The sequence below is a fragment of the Bos mutus genome, chromosome 7, assembly GCF_027580195.1.
Source record: "Bos mutus isolate GX-2022 chromosome 7, NWIPB_WYAK_1.1, whole genome shotgun sequence".
In the NCBI taxonomy this organism is placed as follows: domain Eukaryota; kingdom Metazoa; phylum Chordata; class Mammalia; order Artiodactyla; family Bovidae; genus Bos; species Bos mutus.
Window position 1 is genome coordinate 47,069,808 of NC_091623.1, and position 17,296 is coordinate 47,087,103.

The 17,296-nt window shown below is 57.8% G+C and overlaps 2 protein-coding genes across 4 annotated transcripts; one reads left to right on the top strand and one right to left on the bottom strand.

Annotated features, from left to right (window-relative positions):
• Window positions 1–47: 47 nt before the first annotated feature.
• DDX49 (DEAD-box helicase 49) lies at window positions 48–7,755 on the top strand. The gene is made up of 13 exons (XM_005898303.3): window positions 48–350; window positions 1,425–1,548; window positions 2,199–2,284; window positions 2,374–2,495; window positions 3,068–3,255; window positions 3,374–3,514; window positions 4,459–4,534; window positions 4,843–4,919; window positions 5,067–5,164; window positions 6,171–6,245; window positions 6,855–6,943; window positions 7,052–7,123; window positions 7,222–7,755. The coding sequence occupies exons 1-13, from the start codon at window positions 236–238 to the stop codon at window positions 7,408–7,410; spliced, it is 1,452 nt and encodes a 483-aa protein (XP_005898365.2). The 5' UTR covers window positions 48–235; the 3' UTR covers window positions 7,411–7,755.
• Window positions 7,756–8,344: 589 nt separating this feature from the next.
• Window positions 8,345–16,629, bottom strand: HOMER3 (homer scaffold protein 3). Of its 3 annotated transcripts, none has more exons than XM_070373379.1 (10): window positions 16,447–16,629; window positions 14,674–14,755; window positions 14,432–14,588; window positions 13,862–13,993; window positions 12,099–12,206; window positions 10,912–11,033; window positions 10,274–10,430; window positions 9,831–9,941; window positions 9,638–9,721; window positions 8,345–8,813 (listed from the first exon to the last, which is right to left on the bottom strand). In XM_070373379.1, exons 2-10 carry the CDS (start codon window positions 14,685–14,687, stop codon window positions 8,622–8,624), a joined length of 1,077 nt encoding a protein of 358 aa, XP_070229480.1. In that variant the 5' UTR covers window positions 14,688–14,755; window positions 16,447–16,629; the 3' UTR covers window positions 8,345–8,621. The 3 variants fall into 3 exon arrangements, with proteins under 3 accessions (XP_070229480.1, XP_070229479.1, XP_070229481.1); XM_070373378.1 differs by having other exon boundaries at window positions 16,416–16,629; XM_070373380.1 differs by lacking the exon at window positions 16,447–16,629 and adding an exon at window positions 15,766–16,236.
• Window positions 16,630–17,296: the final 667 nt, after the last annotated feature.

Genomic DNA, 17,296 nt, shown 5'->3' on the forward strand with positions numbered 1-17,296 from the left:
AAGTGCGTCTCGCAGGGCATCTTGGGAACTGTAGTTTAATTCGATGCTGAGATCCCGCGGGATTCCGGGAAACCATGGTAAGGATGTAAGGATGTGGTGGAGGCTTTGAACCGTGAGTTGGAGAAAGTGGGACCGAGCGGGAGGCAGATCCAATGAACGGGAATGCTTTCTGACGTCATCGACACGCGCCGGAAGTACCGTTCACACGCGCGCTCACACTGCCTTGGCTGCGAGGATGGCAGGCTTCGCGGAGCTCGGGCTGTCTTCGTGGCTCGTGGAACAGTGTCGGCAGATGGGTTTGAAGCAGCCCACGCCCGTGCAGCTGGGCTGCATCCCCGCCATCCTGGAGGGTGAGTGTGGCTTGGTCTCTTCAGGAGGCTTCCCCGCAACTGTCGCTTCTCTTGCCTTCTCTCAGCTTTTTGCCCACGCGGGTCCTGTGAGGCAAGGGGCAGCCCTGGCCCTTACGGGCGATCCTGGGTTCCGGAGAACGACTAGGTAATGTTGGCGTTTAGGCTGTACGACTGACTCGCCTGCACAAGTGATATAATCTCTGAAACGTTCGTAGCCTCATCACTGGGAGGGTTTGATGAATACCTAATAGTGCTGGGAAAATTCGATAGAACTTGCTTTACTGTCTTCATTTTACAAATGGCAATTGAGGTTGTCAAGATTATTGGTAATTCCAGGACTCTGGTCCCTAGACTGCTCTTCTCTCCACCCCTTTGGACCAGCCCAGTTTTGCCATTAAAGAGACGCCTTCAGGAAGCCTAGGATGTGACAAGTTAAGGCATTAAATAAACAGGGATGAAGAGTCAGTAGGGAGAATAAGATTCAGGTTGGGGGAGGGTATTCTGAGTTTCCCAAGCTCTGATCCCAGGGAAGGAGTCAAAATGAGATTGTGGTTCGTAGCAAGTATCTCAGGTCACATGGATGTGGGTTCCAGTCCAGGCTGTTACTGGCTGTATGTCCTGGGCAAACCTTTGACTCTGTTTCCCCTTCTGTTAAATGAGGACAATAATGGCCTCACTCTCCTTAAATGTGTCTATTACTCTAAATGGAAAGTTGTCGTAATGTCTTCAACAGGAAGGGCACAGGCTGGTACTAAGCATATAGTTCTTGTCATTATTGTTAAGTTTCTAAGTCATGCCCGAGTCTTTTGTGACCCCATGGACTGTAGCCCGTTGGGCTCCTCTGTCCATGGGATTTCCCAAGCAAGAGTATTGGAGTGGGTTGCCATTTACTTCTCCAGAGAATCTTCCCGACCCTGGAACCTATGTCTCCCGCACTAGCAGGTGGATTCTCTACCACTGAGTCACCAGGGAAGCCTGAGCATATAGTCATTGCTCGTTAAATGTTAGCTGCTGTAAACTGTGCCTGATGGAATACCTGTCTGCACCTGTGACGCTGCTGTGTTCTCTGCCCAGGTCGGGACTGCCTGGGCTGTGCCAAGACAGGCAGCGGCAAGACAGCAGCGTTTGTCCTGCCCATCTTGCAGAAGCTGTCTGAGGATCCCTATGGCATCTTCTGCCTCGTCCTGACACCCACCAGGTGAGTCCCACCCCCCACATACAGACACATGCCTCTCGGGTGAGTGAACCAGCTGTGTGGTCTTGGGGATGTGCCTTTACCTCTTTGAATACACTTTCCATGTGTGTAAAATGGGAACAGAAATTAGCCCAACCCTTAGAGGTGCTAAAGAATTAGCAAGATAGTGTGTGAAAAGTGCTGAGCACAGGGCTTGACTCAGGGCAAGCAGGAAGGCCAGGAAGTAGGCATATGGGCAGAGGAAAGGCCTGGACAGAGCTGGGGGCAGAGAGGAGGGGACTTGGCCACTGACCCACTGACCAGCCTCGAAGCAGGGGGATGCGGGTGGTGGGCGGGTTAACACCTGGGTCTCGGGCTTTGATGGCTGTGGTGTCAAGGCCATTGCTGAGGATGTGGGATGAGGAAAGGCCAGTTTGGGTGGGACTGGCCGAGGACAAGCCATACTCTGTTCAGGCACCCAGCCTAGTGAGAGGGCAGGAGCCACAACGGGCTTCCAACGGTCAGTATCAGAACCTTTGTCCAAAGGGGACTGGGAGCCATGGAGGGTGTATCAACAGGAAAGATGCAAGCAGGAGGCCCTATTGATGGAGGCAGGAATGAGAGGCAGGCACAAAACCCCCATCTGACTCATGCTGGCCCCTTCATGCCCACAGGGAGCTGGCCTATCAGATCGCAGAGCAGTTCCGGGTCCTGGGAAAGCCTCTGGGCTTGAAAGACTGCATCATCGTTGGTGGCATGGGTATGGGGGAACCCAAGGAGGCTCTGGGCGTGGGACTGCTGCAGCCTCAGACCATCTACCTAGCCCCACCTCTCGCATTCCACCCACAGACATGGTGGCCCAGGCCCTGGAGCTTTCCCGGAAACCACACGTAGTCATTGCCACACCGGGGCGCCTGGCTGACCACCTCCGCAGCTCCAACACCTTCAGCATAAAGAAGATCCGCTTCCTGGTGAGTCAGCCTGGGGCCCTGATTCATCCATTTGGGAACTGTGCGTCCCATTGGCCATCTATTACCGAGTTAGGAATGGTGACAGTGACATCTCAGGGACCAACGAAAGGGGGCCTGTACTAGAAAAGATGGGCTTCCCAGGTGGCTCAGTTGTAAAGAATTCGCCTGCCGATGCACGAGATGCGGGTTCAGTCCCTGGGTGGGGAAAATTCCCTGGAGGAGGAAATGGCAACCCACTCCAGTATTCTTGCCTGGAAAATCCCATGGACGGAGGAGCCGGAGGTCTACAGTCCTTGGGGTTACAAAGGGTTGGCCACAACTGAGCACACGTGCATGCACACACTAAAAAAGTTAGTTGAGGGCAGGGCCTCTCTGAGGAGTTAACGTTGAAGCTGAGATGGGCAAGAAAACAGGCCTCCAAGACCTCAAGGGAGAGTGCTCCAGGGTGCACGTCTGAGCCCAGAAAGGAGGCACATGGAGGAGGTAGGCTGGGCCCCGGGCTGGTGGTCGGGCCTCGGACAGCAGCCTCACCCCAGGTCCCCACCCCCTGCCTGCTGCGGCTGATGCTACAGGTGATGGATGAGGCGGACCGGCTGTTGGAGCAGGGCTGCACTGACTTCACCGTCGACCTGGAGGTCATCCTGGCAGCCGTGCCTGCCCGCAGGCAGACGCTGCTCTTCAGCGCCACGCTGACCGACACACTGAGGGAGCTACAGGGCCTGGCCACCAACCAGCCCTTCTTCTGGGAGGCTCAGGCCCCGTGAGTCCGTAGCTACTTTCTGGCAGGGGGACGGGGCAGGGCAAGCGGGAGGCGGGGTTTCCAACAGAGGTCATTGACCTCATTCAACAGAAGGGGAAACAAATGTGCCCGTGCCCAGGGTGCGCACCGTGGAACAGCTGGACCAGCGCTACCTGTTAGTGCCTGAGAAGGTCAAGGATGCCTACCTGGTCCACCTGATCCAGAACTTCCAGGACGAGCACGAGGACTGGTCTATCATCATCTTCACCAACACGTGCAAGTGAGCACGGCGGGCCTGCCGCTCCCGTCCCCCGGCGCCTCATGGAGGTCCAGCAGGTGGTCTGTGGTTGGAGGGGTCAGGCACACGGCCAGTCTTGGCACTCCAGGGCCTCTGCTCCGAGCAGCAGTTTCAGAGGATTCACTCAAGGAGGCTCAGAGAGGTCAAGCAGTTTGCTAATAAGGTCACCCCCATGAAGACTGAGCCAGGATTTGGGGGTCCTCAAACCTGCCCTTTCCTGGTGGCTCAGATGCTAAAGAATCTGTCTGCAGTGCAGGAGACCCAGGCTCATTCCCTGAGTTTGCAAGATCCCCTGGAGAAGGGAGTGGCAACCCACTCCAGTATTCTTGCTTGGAGAATTCCATGGACAGGGGAGCCTGGTGGGCTACAGTCCATGGGGTTGCAAAGAGTCAGACAAGACTGAGGGACTAACACTTTCACTTTTTGAGACCTGCCCTTAACTGGAAGAGCTGAGGGCCTTGGGCTCTCCCCAGGAGACCCCTGCAGCAGCTGGGAAGGCCTTGGAGCAGCCAGTTCGCTGTGATCTCGGGGTCACTGAGTTCCAGCACATCACCCCCACGGCTGTCCTCTCCACAGACCCAGGGATTTCAAAATTCTTTGACATAGTTGGGGAGAGCATCAAGGAGCTGTAGGCCGGTCTAGCCTGACCCAGCGTAGAAGGGCAGCCCACAGCACATGGAGGAGACCTCCTGACCACTGCCCCCCAAGAATTTCTTGGGCTACCAGAAGAAAACAGGCTGGACGTAGAGCACTCTCTTGTAGGCTTAGGCCAGGGAAGGGGTCAGCAGGCAGGACGAGGCACCCCTGCTTCTCCTTCCCCAGTCACGCAGGGCCACTGTTGGGGGTCTCGGGGTGGGAAGGCGGGGGCAGAGCACCTTCCCAGGACCCCAGCACTAGATGGACCAACAGCCTGTCCTTCCCACCAGGACCTGCCAGATCCTATGCATGATGCTACGCAAGTTCAACTTCCCCACCGTGGCTCTGCATTCCATGATGAAACAGGTGAGGCGCCAGGCGGCCACCCGGAGCCCTCCCCGACCAGCCTCGCCCTGGGGACCCCTCCCGGCCCCAGGGCTTTTGCTCAGGCCCTCTCCTCTGCCTGGAACACTCTTCCTGCCACCCCATCTGTCCCATTCTGGCCTCCTCAAGGTCATCTCCCTTGCTGGACTGTGAGCCCCTTGAGGGCGGAGACCGTCCTGGCCTCTGCCGTGCGTGTCCCCAGGCCTCACACAGTAAGCATACACTCTGAAACATTTCTTGGGATGCTACCTGATATCCTCCCGCCCCAATTCTCTCCCAATTTGGCACAGAAAGAACGCTTTGCCGCCCTGGCCAAGTTCAAGTCCAGCATCTACCGGATCCTGATTGCGACAGATGTAGCCTCCCGGTGAGCAGCTCCAGGGTGCCCCTACAAAAGGGCCAGAGAGGGAGGGTGGCTTCAGGCAGCCCCAGCTTCACCGCCGAGTGACCTTGGGTGAGTCCCAACCTCGGTTTCCCCACCTGGACAGAGGCGCTGAGTGACCTCTGCCTCCAGGGGCCTGGACATTCCCACTGTGCAGGTGGTCATCAACCATAACACCCCTGGACTCCCGAAGATCTACATCCACCGCGTTGGCCGGACAGCCCGCGCAGGTGAGCAGACAGGGCAGGCGCTACCCATGCAGGGGGCACGGGTTTGATCCCTTCTTGGGGAAGATCCCGCACACTACGGCCAAACCCCCCCAAACAACCAAAAAGACACAGGTGCGGGTGCTGTCTTCTCCACATGACCCAGGCAGCACTGAGCTGTCCCCTGGGGACACGGCACACAACCCCCTCCCCACCACCACCTCTTGCCTCACCCGAGCCCCCTTCACCTGTCAGGGCTGGCCGTCCTAGCCCAGCAGCAAACAGGTATACAGATCCTGATGGGTAAGATGCTGCCCTGTGGGATTCAGTGTTCAAGTTCAACCACTTGCTGTGACTCCTGGTAGGAGCCTTGTGTCTGCTCCTCAGCCCCACCCGGAAGGGGCACAGAATCCGGGAGATTTTCTCACACCTGGAGTTGGCAGAGCCATGGTTTCTGGGGCCAGACTGGCCCTTCTCTCCTGCCCTGTGGCCTCAGGTCGATCACATCAGCTCTCTGGGCCCCCACCACCCCGTCCAACAATGGGTAACAAGAATGTGACGCCTGTTTGGGGCCGCTCTGAGGGCCTCAGGCCTGGTCAGCTCCCAGGGCTGTTCTAGCGCATTGTCTCATGGAAGCCGGGAACAGAGAAGGTGGCATGTAGGCTTCGGAGCTGAAGCCTGTCTGGGCTTCCTGCTGACAGGACTGGGCTTGAGCTCCCCGGCAGCCACACCAAAAAGGGAAATCAGCCACATCACCAGCCCCTGATTAAGGCCAAGCTGGCAGGACAGCTGCCTCTCCCTGGAATCCTGCTGCTCCCCTGGGACAGACCTGCCTGCCACACAGAGGTCAAGCAGGGGGCTGAGACCTGACGCTCTAAGCTTCCTTCGTTTCCACTCATTCCTCCACCCACTGAGCTCCTGTACAGTTCCCCTTGATCAGGAGGAGCTCTGAGCTGCCTAGCAGTCAGGACCTGCTTGTATCGGCCCCTTCTCCTGGCCTCCAGCACACAATCTGGGTGTGTCCCCACAGGGCGGCAGGGACAGGCCATCACGCTGGTGACGCAGTATGACATCCACCTGGTTCACGCCATCGAGGAGCAGATCAGTGAGTGGTGTGGGGAAGGGAGGGTGATGCCTCCGGGTGAGACGTCCACTCACCCTGTCAATGCCTGCCTGTCTGCTCATGTGAGGAGGCTTAAACTGCACTTTCTTTCCTACACAACCCCCATAGAAGTTTCATTGGCCCAGCAATTGAAGCAGAAACTCTGTCGTGGCCTCCAGCAGCCGAAAGCCACATCTGATGGGAAGGGACTTTGGTTTCTCAGACCACAGTGTGTGGGTGGTCCCTGCAGATGAGTCAGAAGCCCCAGGGCTGTGGCCTAGGCAGGTTTTTAAAAATCCCCTTGGGTGGGATCTCCAGCTCTGGGGCATCTCCAACTACTGCACAGACTGTTCTGAGATTTAGAAACGTCTTGACTTTAATGGACACTGTTTTCAGAAATAAAACAACTCCTAATCAAATTCATAGTGTTGTTAACAACCAGAAAGAGAGAGCAGTCTGTACCCAGCTCTTGCCAACCTGATCTTTATCTGACATGACTCTGTATGGCCTTGCGTGCCCTGCTGCATGGAGAGCTACATGGTTGAAATCTCTCTCTGTGGTGCCTGCCCTTCCCTGCCCCCTCTCAACCCCAGGCCCCTGCTGTCCCCACAGAAAAGAAGCTGGAGGAGTTCCCAGTGGAGGAAGCCCAGGTCCTACAGATCCTCACACAGGTCAACGTGGTGCGGAGGGAGTGTGAGATTGTGAGTGTCAGGGAAGGGGCTCGTCCTCGGGGACCCAGGGTGCATCCTTGAAGGTGGCAACCCCTGTGATGGTCTCTCCCTCCCCCTACTCTTTCCCCCCCTGCCCAGAAACTGGAGGCTGCCAACTTCGATGAAAAGAAGGAGATTAACAAGCGGAAGCAGATGATTCTGGAGGGGAAGGTGAGGGCTGGCTGAGCCGTCTGTGTGGTAGGGGCAGGGCGCAAGGGTCCCCAGGGAGGGCGCTCAGCTTAGCCACCTTCTGGTCCTGCCCGTGCCAGGACCCCGACCTGGAGGCGAAGCGCAAGGCCGAGCTGGCCAAGATCAAGCAGAAGAACCGGCGCTTTAAGGAGAAAGTGGAGCAGACACTGCAGCGGCAGAAGGCCAGCAGGACTGACCGCAGGGGGCGCCCACCCAGGGCCCGGCCTGAGGCCTCCTTGTCCCTAGCACCCGCTCAGGGTCCAGCCTGAGTTCCACACAGCGCCCACTTGCCCAGCCTGGGACTCCTTCATCAAGCTGAGGGTTGGCGCGCCCTCCCCTGAGGACAGAACCCTCTGCCAGCCTGCCCAGTGCCCCTCAGCAGAGCCCGCTGACACACACGCTGTATAGCGCACAGCCCTCCACCCTGCAGCCTCTGGTGGCCCCTTTTCAGAGCCTTGGCTGGGAGGCGGGCTGCTGAGGAAGAAAGAACACTGGCTGTGAGGTTGGGCCCCGGTCCACCTGGGGCACAGTGACCCCAGCCCAGGGTCACCCTGGATGTGCGATGAGCAGAGGTGTGTCACTTGCAGGAGGTGCTTAATAAATGAGGCTTTTAGCTTCTGCAGCCTGACTTTGGGGAGCAAGGGCAGCGAGAAGAGGGTGTGGCTGCCTGTGCTTCTCAAGTCCCCCGGAACATCATGCTGCCACCCCACCCACTAGTTCTCCTTTCCTGTCGGGCCAGGCCCAAAGCCTTGGACTGTGGTGTTGACCATTCCAGCCGAGTGACCTTGGGTGGGAGAAGTCCCTTATATGGGCCTCAGTTTCCTCATCTGGAAAATGGGTATAGCAACCGCTCTACTACCCAGATGTAGACATGATGTTTTGGAGAGATCGTTTCCATGCCTAGTGAACACAGCCACATTCTAGGAGCTTTCCCGCTTGCCCACTTGGTTGTATTTGGGGTTTGTGGCTAGAGTGAAGTGAAAGCGGGGGGATTAATCAGGGTCCACGTTAGTCCAAGGTGGTCCAGACAACATGGGCAGGGCTTAAGGAGACAGGGAAGCAGAGCCACGTGTCCTGGGCGTGCTCCCTCGGGCTTTCTGAACCTCGCCCTCCAGGTGGCTTACCAGGCTGAGGGCAGATGGACGGAGGGCCCAGTGCTGGCGGTTGGGTACACCCGGGCTGCTCAGACACCACGCACACAGCCACGCTCAGAAATGTAATTTGGGCACCAGCACATGCCCTGGGGAGTCTAGAAATTCTACACAATGAAAAGCTCAAAAACAGCCTCTGAGCTGTGAACAGCCAGGGCTGGCTGGAGTCCTGTAGACAAGCCCTCCCCAGGCTGAGTCGGGCCCCAGTCGCTGCCAGGGGGCTTGGCCCACTGTGCCGCCTGCGGCCTGGCCTGTGCCCCAGGCGGGAACCGTTTGTGTAAAACCAGCTCCCACAGGCCCCTTCCTCTATGCAGACCCGGAGGCTGGACTCAGGGCGCGCCCTCGGCCAGGCGGGCCAGCCCCTCCCGCAGCTCGCTCAGCTCAAACAGCCTGACGTCCAGCAGCTGCGCGGCCCGGCCCACCTCGGCCCGTGCCCGCTCCCGCTCGACTCGGGCCTCCTCCAGGCTGCGCTCCGTGGCCCGCAGCTGGTGCTCCAGCTCTGCGTTTCGGGTTTCCAGGTCCTACAGGGAGAGAGCAGGCGGTGTTGGGGCCCCAGCGAGTCTCAAGGGTCCAGCGTCTCAAAGCGGGTGCTGGGGACCACAGCCCCCACTCTGGGCCAAACTCTCCCTGTCTGTTGGCTTTCTCCCAGCTACCTGTACCCAAGATCTCCCTGGTCCCCCAGCCAATTTGAACTGACCACATTCCTCCTCAAAATCCTCCTGTTCTGGGAATGAAATTCAAACCCCTCCCTCTCCTTGCTCATTCCTGCTCAGCCTTTCTGGCTTCCTGTGGTTCCTTCAATACTTTCTCCCCACCTCAGGGCCTCTGCATTTGCTGTGCACGCTGCCCAGGAGAAAACAGGGAGCATTCCCTCAAATACTCTCTCTCTCTGGGGGCACCAGATCCTTTAACTTCTCCACCTGCTGGACTCACAGGACATGCCCCTATGAACGTTCCTCAGATAAAGTCTTCAGTGAAAGCCAGGCCAGCTACATCTGGGTACAAATACAAGCTTCTGGCCTCAGACGGGGATGTGTGAGGATTTGAGAGGGGTCAAGAATGGAAATTTAACAGAGACTCCAAAACTGCTTGTTGAATGAATGGAAGAAGATGAGGCCTTGTCCTAATAACCATCACTTGACTCAGTCCTTCCGTGCACCTGGTCATCTGAATCCTTCACAGCCTTAGATGTCGTCCTGACTCCATTTATAGGTGAAGAAACGGAGGTTCAGGAAGGCCCACGGCTGCCCAGAACCCGTGGGAAGGGAAGATCATGTCCGTCCCGTTCCAGGGGCTGGCTGCCACGCGTAGTCACCCCACCCCACCCCACAGCAACCACACATACCTGCACCTTCTGCTGTGTCTCCTCACGTTCGGTGTCTGCGGCCTCACGGGACCCACTAGTCTGGCTCCTCAGCGTCTGGATCTCCTGATGGAAAAGTTCCCAAAATCTGTTCTGAGGTCCTTGGCTCCCCTGGGGGAGAGGAAGGCAGGCAAGGCCCAAGGAAGCACACAGGCACACAGAGGCGCTCACACACCTGGTCTTTGGTTTCCACTAGTGCCTCCAGCTGCTCCAATGACTGGCTGGGGCCCTCCTTCTCACTGACGGAAGCTGGCTCTGCCGCAGCCTGGGCTTCCAGCTCAGCCACCTGTGCAGACAGAAGGTCAGTCCCTGATGACCCAGTCTGTACCCTCCTCACCCTGGGGATATGCCTCCTGATCAGTCAAGCCCGTGACTGGGAACTCATCCCTTCAATCTGGGCCACTACCTCACCTCTGGCAGGTAGGACTCTAGGGTCTGACGACCCTCTGTGGCCGACATTACTTCAGACCCATACTACAGAGCAAGAAACTAAGACTCTGGGAAGTGACCTGCCGAGATCACACATCCAGCCAGTTGAACCCAGGACAAATAGGAGGCAGGGCCTTCACAGTGACCCTTGGGCCACTTAGGGTCTTTGGGAGGGTGGGGCTTCCTCACCCGCTGCCGCAGCCTCTCAGCCTCTGCGCGCTGGGCCTCCAGCTGCTGCCTCCACTGGGCGGCGGCCGCGTTGGCCTCTCGCAGGGCACCGGCCAACTTGTTGTTACTGTCCTGCAGCGCGAAGAACTCGGCCTCCCACTGCACCTCGCCCACGGAGCTGCGAGAGCGCCGGGGTCAGCAGAGGGCAGGGCGGGGGCCTCACTGGGCCGGGGCGGGGCGAGGCGGTGCTGGGTCTGAGGCGGTGCTATGGGCGGGGTCAAGAGACCTCGAGACAATGGGGTGGGGACGTCCCGGGGAGGGACGCTCCGCGAGACACAGTTCGCATGGAGGGCAGTATCAACCCATGGGATGTGGACAGAACCGGGTGGTGGGGAGGCACCCGTGGGTTTAGAATTAGCTGGGGGAGGTGAGGACGGGCTAGGGTTAGCCCCGAGGAATGGATGAGGCAAGCGGGGTCGGCTCTGGAAGGGGCGTAATCTGGGTGTCTCCTCCCCAACCCAGGCCTGTACTGGGATCCCGGGCGTGGATCCACTGTCAGATTGCGCCACTTGAACGAGTCCCAACAGTTTCTGAGAAATTCCTCTCGCCTCCCCCACCTTTCGTCCCGTCACGCCCCGTACCCTCTGCTACCCCCTCACCCTTCCGACAGCATCTTTTTGAGCCGCTCGCGTTCAGCGGGACCCGGGGCATCCGCGCTCTGGCTGCGGAATAGCTTCTCATCGCCGGGGCCATTGGTGCTGACGAGGGGGCTCGGAGGCACCTAAGGGCATGGACAGAAGTGAAGTCAAGTAGGGCGCGGTTTCAGTTAAGGGCCAGCTAGGTCATGGTTGGGGTCAGGGCTGATGTCAAGGGTCCTGACTGAGAGGGGGCAGGAGGTCCTTCCCAGCACTGGGATCCAATCGTTCCTCTCCCCTCCTCACCCACCATCCGTGGCCCCAACATGGCCCCTGGGCTGTAGTTTGGCGCCCTGTCCCGCCTCCTTGCCTGCTGGGCTCTCACCAACCCACCAGCAACAAACCTAATGCAGGCTAGCCTAAACCCAGGGAGACAGATACTCATAATCTGCAAATCGGGGAGCAATCTGATGCCTCGGTGCTGTTCCCTCACCGCAGTGACCTCTCCTGGGGCCAAATTTCAACAGCTATTTAAAATTCCTATGGGAAATCTACTCCATTAGGCTAAATTCATTATGAATCCACCTGGTGCCTGGACCACAGTCCCGAGGGCAGGGACCAGCCTACTTTTTTTATCTTCTTAAGCCCTGTGCCCAGTCCAGGGTGTGGCACACAGTAGGTGGTCAATAAATGATGTTGAATAAGTTAGTGGGGGGAAATGCTCAGGGACAGTTTTTTACCCCACCCCACTACTTAGGGCTTCCCAGGTGGCTCAGTGGTAAAGAACCCGCCTGCCAATGCAGGAGACATAAGAGACGCAGGTTCAATATCCCTGGGCTAGGAAGATCCCCTGGAGGGCATGGCAATCCACTCTGGTATTCTTGCCTGAAGAATCCCAGGAACAGAGAAGCCTGGCGGACTACAGTTCATAGGGTCACAAAGAGTTGGGCATGACGGAAGCGACAGTATGCAAGCACGCACCGCTACTTAGCCATTTCACCTCTGCCACGTGAGCTGGTTTTCTGGCCTTCCTTTATCTAACTTTCAGACAGGCCTGTGACATGCTCCCATGGCACCCACAGCCCTTTTCCATGGTCCCTGCCATGGATCTAGTTTTACATCATCAGTGAGCGTTTGGTCCTGAGCACCGGCAGAGTGTTTAGACCCCTCCCCTCCATAGCAGTTGAGTTCCTGGGACAAGGAGTGCTGACCTGGTGGGCAGTGAGCCCCAGCGCTGGACTGGTGAGCTCTCCTCCATCCTGAGATTTCTCCCGTGCCAGCCTTGCTGCTTCCTTCACTTCCTGGAACTTCTCAGCAAACTGAGGGATGAGGGATAGGAACAGTCAACAAACTCCCAGCCCCCTCCACCAGGGCCCCACCACACGATTCCCACCCAGCACCAGCTCTGTCACTTTGGAAGAGAAGGAAGAAGGCTGGGAAAATGATGCCCAAGGAGCAGAGTGGGTATCAGGCTAGAGGGCAGGGGTGGGATGTTCACGGAGGCCACCTTGAGAAAGAGATCCCCTTTCCCTCTCAATCAGCTTATCTCAGTAAGGAGAGCCTCAGGTGGGTGCTAATCTGTCTTTCATGCCTGGGAGCTTATGAATATCCTTTGTGACAAAGAGAAAGCAGGTCTTGCACTTGGAGCCTCTGACAGGCACCTGCAGCCAGTGGGAAAGTAATCACCCTGTTCTCATTTTTGTTATATTATAGTTTACATTAATCTCCCATACCTGTTTTCCAGCTAGAGTAGGATACACTTTTTTTTTTCCATTTTATTTATTTATTTTTGGCTGCACCAAGCGGATTGTGGGATCTCAGTTCCCTGACCAGGCATTGACCCTGGACCATGGCAGTGAAAGCCTGGAATCCTAACCACTAGGCCACCAGGGAACCTTTTAAAAAAATTTTTGTTTATGTATTTATTTATTTTTGGTTGTATGGATCTTCACTGCTGCTTAGACTTTTCTCTGGTTGCAGCGAGCAAGGGCTCCTCTCTAGTTGTGGTGCACAGGCTTCCCATCGCAGCTTCTCTCGTTGCAGAGCACAGGCTCTAGGGCACATGGGCTCAGCAGTGGCAGCTCCTGGGCTCTAGAGCACAGGACCCATAGTTATGGCGCACAGGCTTCATTGCTCTGCAGCATCTAACATCTTCCCAGTCCAGGGATTGAACCTGTTTCTCCTGCATTGGCATGTAGAGTCTTTACCACTGAGCCACCAAGGAAGCCTCCAACCTTTTTAAATTTTAAAATAAATTTTCTTAGCTTGAAAGTAATTTTAAAAATATTTACAGATATACACTCCCTTGGTTTGTGCAAAGTGGCCAGTGCCATTCATTGGGGGTATTGGTGGTAGGTAGTGTTTTCAAAAACTGTTCCAGGATTTCTCTGGTGGTCCAATGGTTAAGACTCCACACTTCCAGTGCGGGGGGGTGCAATCCTCAGTTGGGGAACAAAGATCCCATATGCTACATGGCGTGGCCAAAAAAAAAAAGTCCCAAGAGCAACTGAATACTCATATGTGAAAAAAATACTCCTACTTTATACCGCCCATGGAAATTAATTAAAGATCTAAATTTGAAAGGGAAACTAATGCTTCTAAAAGAAAAGAGAAGAAAAGCATCTCGGAGAGCATGAACCATACAGGGAAACAATTAATAAGACAATGCCGAATTCTAGAAACAGCAGAGGGTGGAGGGAGGTGGTGATGAAGGTAGTGCCAGGGGTGTGGGGAAGCACTCAGCCCATCAAAGGCACCCAGAGAGCAGGGTGTGTTCAAAATGAAAGCAGGTGGCCAACTGAGCTGGGATGTGGACCAGGGACGTGGGAAGGGGCTACAGGCTGGTCCAACTCTATATGCCCATTCTGTAGCTGGGAAGATGGACGCCCAGCATCTGTCCAGGCTCCCCCAGTACACACAAGACAAGACCCAACCCCAGCCCTGCTCCTCCCACCATGTACCCCCGCAGGCCCACCTGAGTCAGATGCTGTTCAGAAGCAAAGCCAAGACCATAGACAGTGTTGGCGCGACTGTCTGCCCACTGTCCAAACTTCTGGGAGGTTTTGGTAAAGGTCATGTTGGGAGTGACAGTGCTGTTGATGATGGCCTGGGAGAAAAGTTCATGGGTGATGGAACTGGTAATAATCAATAGGAAACCCCCAGGGAAAATCGCCTTCTATTAGTCCTTCTGTGCTAAGTCGCTTTAGTCCTGTCCGACTCTTTGCAACTTTATGGACTGTAGCCCACCAGGCTCCTCTGTCCATGGGATTCTCCAGGCAAGAGAATGGGAGTGGGTTGCCATGCCCTCCTCCAGAGGATCTTCCTGACCCAGGGATCAAACTTATGTCTCTTACGTCTCCTGCATTGGCAGGTGGATTCTTTATCACTAGCACCACTTGGCTTGAGCCATTTCAGAAGGAAGATGGAGACCCAGAAACATTCAGAGTATCCCCTGGCCCCCAAGACACACAGCAAGGCAGCAAATGGACCCAGTCCTGTCCTGGGATCCTTGGCACCTGCCACCCCACCCAGGCCCCACCAGGACCTTGGCACCCCCAAGGCTGATGATTCGGTAGACATTGCGGGTGGCATCATAAAAGTAGGAGACAGTGAGCGCGTGTTTGCCCGCGGGGATCCAGTTCCGCTTGGTGGCCGGGTCGATCTGGAACACGTGTGCCCGTGTGCTGAAGATGGGCTGCTCCCTGTGTGGGGAGAGGGTGCTCAGTGGGGGCCACCCACACCCACCCCCAGGGACTCAGGGTCAAGCTGGCAGAAGCAGGGGCTCACCTGGCTGTGGACATTGGTCAGGCTGGTCTGGGTGGGCTCCAAGTAGCAGCCAGTGGGATGGTGGGAACTGCTGGTTTGGCCTCTGGAGGGAGAGGGGGTTTGTGAGTGTCCCCCAGGCCAGGATGAGGGAGGCCAAGCATGTCCAACCCCATGTACACCATTCACAGAATTTCGACCCCAAAGTGAAGGGAATGTAGCCCGCCAGGCTCCTCCATCCATGGACGTCTCCAGGCAACAATACTGGAGTGGATAGCCATTCCCCCTTTCAGGGGATCTTCCCAATCCAGAGATCAAACCTGGGTCTCCTGCATTGCAGGAAGACTCTTTACCATCTGAGCCCCCAGAGGCCATCTCTGTCCTGAGTGTTGCAGGAACATCCTCCAGATGCAGATGGCCTCTGACAGGAGGCACCTGGCATCCCGGGCATAAACCTCGCATCTTCCTGCTTACAGGACTCCCAGTGAAGTCTTCTCTATCTCTGGGCTGGGCTAAGGAGGCCAAGGCCAATTCCTGTTCAGCACCTTCTGACATTCATCCAGTACTCTTCAAAGCAGGGCCGCCACCAAAAGAGTGAGGCATTACTGGGTGCCTACTGGGAGACCCGTCCCCCACAGGACCGCCAAAGAAACCCCTCAGCTTCCACTCTAGAGCAGAGGCACTCCTTGGAGTCAAAGTCCAAAAATCCCCAGGGAGCCTGCAGCCTAGTTAAAGGGACAAGATGCAGCTGCACAGGTCCGCTGTGGTGGCCACGCATCACCACTGAATCCCAGTATGCGCGCGGTTGGGTGGGAACCAGGTCCTGGAGAGACCCGGGGGAGGGCAGGCAGACGGAGGGAAGAGAGGCCTGAACTCCGTAGCCCCCGTGGTCAGAAAGGGGAGTGCACCCCCTCCCTTCTGGGCAGCTGCTGTCCTGGTCACAGGGTCTGAAACCGGAGCTCGGGTTGGGGGAGGGGCGGTGACTTTGGCCGGCCTTGGGGGTGGGTCCCGGGTCGAACCGGGGTTCCGGGGGCACAGGGGTCTCAGACACTCAGGTCCCTCCTGCCCGTCCGGACGCTCCTGCCACGACTTGCTGCACTGGGGCAAGTTACTCACCAACTAGTCATGCGCCTCGGACGCCTCCGGCCGCGGGGCTCCCCAAGGGGAGCCCGACCTGCCCGGTGTCTGGGATCCAACACTGCGTTTGGTGGTCGAAGCCCCACCCCACGAGCCCCAGTCCAGGGGATCGGATATTCATTCGGGATCAAGACCCCACCCGCGTCACGACCAGGACGCCCCAACTTCGGGAAGTGTCGCCCCCAGCCCTGGAACTTCCAAGATCCCTTGCCACGGCCCTCCAACACTCCGGGTCCAGAACTTCGGGGACACGTTATCTACCTCCTGCAACCGCAGGTCCAGAACTTAGGGGATCCTTCGCGCTGTCCCTGACTCCTGAACTTCGGGGACCCCCTGCCACCCTTCCATCCCCAGGTCGGAAATTTCGGGGTTCCCTCGGGTCGCCCCTCCACCCCAGGTCCGGAACTTCGGAGACACCTTCACAGTCTTCTCCAACAACGGGGCCGGAACTTCGGGATCCCCTCCCAATGTCCCCTCCCTGACCCCGACTCCGGAACTTCGGGGTCCCCTGACCTCTCAAGCTCTGGCACTTCGGGGCTCCCCCAGCCGCCCCCAGCCTCCGTATCCCGAACTTCGGCGACCCCCCCAGCACCCTCTCCAGGGCTCTCGAACTTCGGGGCCCCACGCACCCCCAGCGCTGGCTCGGTTGGCCGGGCTCACCCTGCCGGCTCGGCGCCCCTCAAGTGTCCGGGCGCGAGACGGGTGCCGCCCCGCGGCGCCGACTCGCCGCAGCCCGGCGCCCCGCTCGCTCGCTGGCTCCGGGGCCCGCGCCCTCCGCGCCGCCCGCGCCTTTGTCTGCGCCGCCGCCGCCGCCGCCCGCGCCGCCTCCGGTCCCATCGCGGCGGGTCCCGACGCGGCCGCCGCCCGCCCCGCCTCCCCGGGCCGCCGAGGCCGCCCCGCAGCGCCCCCTGCCGGCCCTCCTCGGCGGGGGGGCGGGAGAGAGGGAGGGGCAGGAGCAGGGAGGAAGAGGGGGAGGGTGGGGGCAAGAGGTTAAGAAGGGTGCGGAGGGGGACAGTCAAAGGGTAGAGCCAGAGACCCGGACCCAGAGACAGAGAGACGGAGGAGAGAGGCAGAGACACAGGCGACAGGCAGACAGACCTAGGCGGACAAAGGAGAATGTGGCCTCATCCTCCTTTCAAGGGTGTATGTCGGGGGTGTGTCCCCGATCCTCTGGGCCACGGCTGCTTTTGTCTGTCATGGGGAGTCAGGTCCCTCTTCACCCGAAGGGAGTCCAGGTGCAGGGCACATCTGCCCCTTGGTGGGCCCAGGCGTGGCTCGTCCTCAGTGCCCGTATGCAGAAAATGAAGAAAGAGACCTTGGCTGAGAGGAGGCTGGAAGATGCTGCTGCTGCTAATGGGGCTTGATCCCAGGTGCGCTGCTCAGATTGCTTCCTGCCTGCTCTCCCACCCCACTCTGATCCCCAGGTGGGGGCTTCTGTCCACCTTGGGGCTTCTGTGTCTCCCCAAACAGCTGTCTCTGTGTTGATGAGGTTGGATTAGGATTATCATTG